Below are 7037 nucleotides of genomic sequence, written 5' to 3'. Positions count from 1 at the left end.
AAAAATGATAGTGTAAGTAAATACGTTCATACCTTCTCCACCCCGTCCCCCTTTTTGCTCACACAAAAAATTCACTGTATTACAGCCACATTATAACAGCTGATTTAGAATTCTTATACATGTACTCTCTCCCACCCTCTCTGTCTGTTTCTCTCTCTCTCTCTCTCTCTCTCTCTCTATCTCTCTCTCTCTCTCTCTCTCTCTCTCTCTCTTTGATTTATGATGTTTTGAGGAACCAACCAAAATTTCAAGAAGAGTTTCCTCTCCTTAACATAGGGGTGAGTTTCAGAAATAAGAAAAGCCTAATCTTTTTTATTTTTGATTTCATTAATACATATAGATATTTATATTTAGTTCTTAAACTTTGAATTGAAATTGAATAGTTGTTAGGAAACGCTCAATTATAGATTTTTCAAATTTAACAACAAAAAGAGAGAGATTGAAACATTTAAAAACACAAAACAAGCTTGTTAAACCTAAATTATATATTTTATTATCTAAGTCTTTTACAGATAACATGATTGCATCATCTTAAAACATGTTACAAAATTCTAAATAAAATATTACTGACATTTTGTGTATTTACTGATATTAGTTAACCCTGCGACCCATTTTCAGCCACAATGCAGAAGACATGTTTATCACAGCTCACGAGTATCCGAAAAAAAAAAAAACCACGGGCCACCGTTTTTAAAAGTCCACTCTGGGCGTGGAAATGTTGGTATCTTAAAGCTTTGATCTATCGTTCTCTGTTACGATCTCGAAACAAGAAGAAACAAAAACGATGCAACTCATTGAGAATTACAATTTAAAGTTTAAAAATATATATTTATAATTGTATATCGCTGAGGTCGCAAAATTGTAAAATACAAAATCTTATCATGAAATTGGGAAAAGGTATTGCGTTTTTCCATTGGGAATGGGTCCGATGTTCGGTTAAAATTAAGGGGAATGACGATCCAGCGAGGGTAGGACAAATGTTGTTGATTGACTCCGCCTACCACGAAATTATTGGACACGAGTTAGTTAAAGAAATGTTTTGAATTTGTTGGATTTCATACTTTCATCGCCTATAAAAGCTCGTGCAAAGTTCGCTAAAACGTTGTACGGGTTTTGACGGTTGGAGTTGGTTGCAATCGAAAAACGAGTATACTGTAAGTTTACGTTTGTTCTTAATATTCTGTGCCATATAATTGCTACATTACATGTGCATATAAATTAAGCTGTGGTTACATCATGCATTTCTAACTTTTGAAAATTTAGGGTTACATGTTTGTGTTGTAGAAAACGCGCGAATGATATAGTCTTTCCATAAAATTTAAAGTTAAATTCTTAAAAAAAAATATGTATTCAATGATATTCGAAATTGAAGTGCAATAGTATCAAATACTTGACAATGTGTGTGAGCACCATTTATCGACGCTTATGTTACTGACTTTACAGTAAGAATATATCTAATTGTTATATATGGAACGCCATAGCTGCCTTAAGGTCAATTTCATAATATAAGAATTGGTATATCTTTTATATGCAATAGTAATGACAATATATAAAGTTGTAACATCATTATATGAAGTGCCAACATCATTATATACTGTAATTTATCCATTATATCAAGGAATAACATCTTTATTTTAAGTGGTAACATCATAACGTTATGTCGTAAGATCATTATGTGCAGTGGTTTATTCATTATATGCTATGAATAAATCTTTATATGATATGATAAACTCATTTCATACAGAGCTTAACTCTTAATGAACTATTGTTCAATCGTAATGTTATGTGGTACACTCTTTATGTGCAGTTGCAAAATCATTTTATGAAGTGCAACCTCTTGACATTAGGTGATAAGATCATTATATGCAGTACTAACATCATGTTATGGCGTGTTAAAATTTTTATGTACATTTGTATGGTGGTAAAACCTTTATGTATTGTGGCGAAAACTTTACATGCAATTGTAAATTCTTTATATGATGTGACGATTTTATTATATGCCGTTGTTGAGTCATTATTTGATGTGGTCTGTTCTTTACATGATGTGATCATTTCATTTTATGGAGTGACAACTTCTTTATATGCAGTCGTAACTCTTTATGATGATGCTGTAAACTGGTTCTCGCTGAAAAGTTTTAATTGGTAAGAGGTCCAGTTTTATTTTGAAAAAATATTGTGACAGAGTTCATGTCGTATATTTGAAATTCACGAGAGAGAGAGAGAGAGAGAGAGAGAGAGAGAGAGAGAGAGAGAGCGAGAGCGAGAGAGAGAGAGAGAGAGAGAGTTTATCTGTTCTTGATTTATCGATGTGTGATAAATCGAATGAATTTTTAGTAGAGTACGCGTTTAATTTTAAAAATAAAATAAATTAAAAAAAAATGATTGTACTTTGTAGAAATTTAATACCTTCTCTGTTTCTAGATCCGCGCATACAGATAGGAAGATCACTTTTTGAATCTTGATGTTAACATAAATCAATTTTTTTTCTACTTGCTAGCGTCTTTTAAATATAGATTACATGGAATTCCTCGGAGCTTAATTGATAAATCTAATTCTGTCTCTTCAAAAACGTTTAAATTGAGCTACTTTGCTCTTGATTGTTATTTAAAATCATTTTAATAGTATCCATATAAACAGTGGCGCTTGGAACAAACTTATCCGTACATCGCTGATTCAAAACTTATTGCACGGCTTGCTTTTACCGATGTCGATCAATATGTACATATATTTTTGAAAACGACATATTTTACCCCAAAAATACATTAACTTTATCAATTCATGCGTTACTGTGTTTTAAAATCCCTCGTTCAGAAGCCTATGTTTACAATTTATATTTATAATGTGAACAAAGTCGGTAACGGTAAAAAATCAGCACACATGTAAAATATTACAATGACAAGCGTATTGAAACTTATTTATCACGACATTATTTATTTTCAAAACCATCGGAATAGAGGTATTACCTTTTCGTGCGATCAAAAATTTATTTAAAAATACCAAGCAGTTGGTCTCGGTGATTATTCGGCCATTCTGTGTAACCACTCGGCTATACTAAACACGATGTGTTTGCGAAGATTCAAAACACCGTTTTTTAATTTCGGAGTTTTTTTTAAGTTTAATTTTTAAAATAATGAAGTCTTATAAAAATGATATGAAGATATCTGCAACAGCTTTATGGAAAATAGCACAGGAACTGCAATACCTTCTTTGTACAATACATGCCAGTTGAGCTTAAATTTTATACAGAGGATGATACAGCCATAAAAAAGGGTTAAGACCAACCAATTTCGTTATTTTTTCTTAAAAGTCAAATCAATTCTAAAAAAAGATTAAAACCAATTTTTATTTATGTCTATGAATGAAAATCTGTCTATTCCTTTTGTGTTGGAGGCATTGATGAGCGAAGAGTAGCACCTACATGGTACATTGAAACAAAGGTCTTTCGACTTTGATTTTAAAACGCGAGCTTTATTTTTTGTAATTCCTTTTACTCTTAAATTTAAAGCATACTCTACTAATAATACATTCGATTCTTCACACAAAATGAGTTCAGTGATTGATATCATGATATCGATGTTTAAAGGACAGATAAACTCGCTCTCTCTCTCTCATTTTCTTTCTCTCTCTCTTTCTGTGTCTCTCTGTGTCTGTCTGTCTGTCTGCTGTCTCTCTCTCTTTCTTTCTCTCTCTCTCTGTGAATTTTAAACAAACGACAAGTTGAAATGTACATCGTCACAATGAACGGGGCAGCTTTTTCAAAATAAAACTGGACTTCTTCCCCATTAAAACTTCCCAGCGATAACCAGTTAACAACCTCGTCATAAAGAGTTTCGACTGCATATAAAAAAATGTCCACTCCTTATAATTGAAATGGCCACATCATGTAAAGAACTGACCTCATAATAAAATGACTCAACAACGGTATATAATAAAATTGTCACATCATATAAAGGATTTACAATTGCATGTAAAGCTTTCACCAAAATACATCAAGGTTTCACTACCGTACATAATAATTTTAACACGTCATAACATGATGCTAGTACTGCATAGAATGAAGTTATCACCTAACGTCAAGACGTTGCACTGCATAAAATGATTTTGCAACTGCACATGAAGAGTGTACCACAAAACATAACGATTGAACAACAATACATTATGAGTTCATCTCTTTATGAAATGAGTTGATCATACCATTTAAAGATTTATTTATAACACATAATGTATAAATTGCTGCAAATAATGATTTGACGACATAATGTAATGATAATGTCATTTCATATTCAGATTTTACCCGTGAACATAATGATGTAATCAAAGTATATGATGATGTTAGCAATGTATATAATGATGCTAACGTTGCATATAATGATATTACTATTGCGTGTAAATGATATACCAATTTATATATTATGAAATGGACCTTAAGGCAGCTATGGCGTTTCATAGTTATAATCTAATTTTCTATTACTGTTTTGTTAGACATCTTTATCCATTCAGATTGTAGTTTGACTCCATCAGGCATATCAAGATGACGTCTTTAGTATCTGTGTGTTTGGTGGTCGTGATTTCCGTGGCAGTCTCGGAATGTTTGGAATGGAACAACAACTTCCAATATGTACAAAACTTCCATTGTCCTTCAGACCTGTCCTTCATTAGTCATTTTGAGTCAGAATTCAACGACTGGTACGATGACAGGCGCTTCAGACTTGCCTGTAAAAATGTTCCGGCCCTCTCTGGATCAGTGAATTGCAGATGGTCTGGTAATGTTATAGTTTATTTGTCAATTGCTCTGGTAATGTTATAGTTTATTTGTAAATTGCTCTGGTAATGTTATAGTTAATTTGTCAGTTGGTCTGGTAATGTTACAGTTTATTTGTCAGTTGGTCTGGTAATGTTATATTTTATTTGTCAATTGCTCTGGTAATGTTATAGTTTATTTGTCAGTTGGTCTGGTAATGTTATAGTTTATTTGTCATCGTGTTGTATTGGTCTAAAGTAATATTGACAAATTTTATCGTTGTAACTGAAAATCTGCTTGATGCATGCAACTTCGAACAATAAAGAATGATTAATAATAATAACTTTATAACGCTGCTCTTTATTGCAAACAAGTACCTACATAATATATATATATATATATATATATATATATATATATATATATATATATATATATATATATATATATATATATATATATATATATATATATATATATATTAATTACAGGCTATGTCAATAATCTCCATAGACCAGTACACTACATCTGTCCAAACCAAGGCTATATAAATGGCATGTATAGTAATTACTACAGTTGGTTTTATGACAGAACCTTCAAGTTCAGATGTTGTTCCCCTCCAGCAGGTAGATTTTTTATTACTTTCATTTTTAGACACTTTATCGACACTTTAACAAAACAAAATTTGTCTTTAAAAACATTTATTTAATTGTGATTAAAAAATGCTAATGAAGTAGCATTTTTTGAAGGACTTAAACTCCAAAACTGCTACTGGACCTCCTATTTGAATAACCCTATGGGTTATATCAACTACAAAATCCCTGATGGTTATGTCATTAGAGGTGTGAACAGCAATTTCCAGGCCTATTATGAGTAAGTATTAAATACTAATAAATACCTATATGAAATACTTATAAAAGCCGAGATTCTTCTTATAAACGAGATTTATGTTTGTTTGAATCCTGCCCAACTCGTATAGATCTACATGTTGCAATGGAAGGACATTTTAACAAAATCTTTCAGAAAGGAACATCATTTTTAACCCAATTAATGTCACTCATGTAACGATGTTGTCCATGGGCGTCCTGCCTCCGAGAGTATAGAACTAGGAAACCGGGTCATTCTCAAAAATAGGTGATTTTATATTCAGTTTTATTGACTTTTACAGCGACAGAAAGTTCAAGTTCCAGATTTGCCAATCTGTATAGCTATGATGCAGATACCTTGCTATGGTGTAAACTGTTTTGTCAAAATTAAAATCATTGAATTGGAAATCTGAAATCTGTTTTCTTTACTGACATCTAAAGAGTTGTATGAAAGAAGCCTCAAAGTTTATCATATAGCTGTTGGTGTAAACTAAATCAAAACCCAAACAATCTGGAATCTAGACACAATCACAATTTTATAAAATGCCTTGTTTTTGTTTACATAGGTTCAATATACCAGAAAAAAATCTTTTTGAATGCTGGTTTGTCTATCTTATTATTCATTCAAAGCATAAATAAACAGTTCCTAACGATTTACACATTTAATTTAGGTCTAAAACTGGAATTTTCAATTCAACATTCGAAATGTAAACAAACACTTTGTTTACATATCGATGAATTGTAAGCTCTGTAACTCGCTTATATATCACCAAAACGACACTCAAACTTTAGTTTCCTATTGAAAAGGCCTCACTCAGGCATTGTAAACATTAAAATCGAAAAAATAATTTTTGATCAAAATCGTGACCATTCCCCATTAAGACAATTTTAATAAAGAAAGACCTTTCAAAAGTAACGCAGACATTTTGAAACGGAAAATATTTGAGCAGACAAATCAAATTAAGATGCAATTATCGTATAACATTCACACATTCCGTCCTCCATAAATTTCTTTTGTAAATTGTGAAATATTTGGTTACTTATATCATATTTTACATATATTATATGGCTTGAGGGCAACATACCAGAATATTTGCCCCGAAGATACAGGAAAGCCTAAGAGTGTTATATGGCCAGATGCCGAGGGCAGAGGGCGACATTACACTTTAGGGCTTTCCTGTCACCAAGGGACATATATTCTGGTTTGGTCGCCCGAGAATACATGGTATATATGTTATATAACATTTTTAAAATAAAAATCTGTTTAAGAAAATATTAACCATATTGACATTTGTATTTTTGATTATTAATGCATATTCATATCTTACAAATCAATTTTCTTGTAAAGTGTGTATTGATGCTTTCAAAAAGAACATAATTATTCAAATGAAACAGTTAAAGTAAGTTTCTCTGAATAGAAGACACTGTCA

General features: G+C 31.5%; 1 protein-coding gene across 3 annotated transcripts; it reads left to right on the top strand.

Annotated features, from left to right (window-relative positions):
* The first annotated feature begins 1060 nt into the window (after window positions 1–1060).
* LOC128186092 (dermatopontin-like) lies at window positions 1061–6015 on the top strand. 3 transcript variants are annotated; one of them, XM_052855820.1, is made up of 5 exons: window positions 1061–1154; window positions 4501–4763; window positions 5233–5367; window positions 5491–5614; window positions 5910–6015. In XM_052855820.1, exons 2-5 carry the CDS (start codon window positions 4532–4534, stop codon window positions 5947–5949), a joined length of 531 nt encoding a protein of 176 aa, XP_052711780.1. In that variant the 5' UTR covers window positions 1061–1154; window positions 4501–4531; the 3' UTR covers window positions 5950–6015. The 3 variants fall into 3 exon arrangements, with proteins under 3 accessions (XP_052711780.1, XP_052711781.1, XP_052711782.1); XM_052855821.1 differs by having other exon boundaries at window positions 1076–1154; window positions 4522–4763; XM_052855822.1 differs by having other exon boundaries at window positions 1126–1154; window positions 4508–4763.
* The last annotated feature ends 1022 nt before the right edge of the window (window positions 6016–7037 follow it).

Source organism: Crassostrea angulata, chromosome 5, assembly GCF_025612915.1.
Source record: "Crassostrea angulata isolate pt1a10 chromosome 5, ASM2561291v2, whole genome shotgun sequence".
NCBI lineage: Eukaryota > Metazoa > Mollusca > Bivalvia > Ostreida > Ostreidae > Magallana > Magallana angulata.
The sequence above is the reverse complement of the archived record's forward strand: the minus strand, read 5'-3'. Positions and strand labels throughout refer to the sequence as shown.

What these genes read in the sequence shown, in the direction of transcription:
- LOC128186092 (XM_052855820.1), top strand. Translation starts at nt 4,532, where the DNA reads ATGACGTCTTTAGTATCTGTGTGTTTGGTGGTCGTGATTTCCGTGGCA. An exon ending in ATGTTGTTCCCCTCCAGCAG is followed by an intron (nt 5,368 to 5,490) that starts GTAGATTTTTTA and finishes CATTTTTTGAAG; the next exon opens with GACTTAAACTCCAAAACTGC. An exon ending in AATTTCCAGGCCTATTATGA is followed by an intron (nt 5,615 to 5,909) that starts GTAAGTATTAAA and finishes TGACTTTTACAG; the next exon opens with CGACAGAAAGTTCAAGTTCC.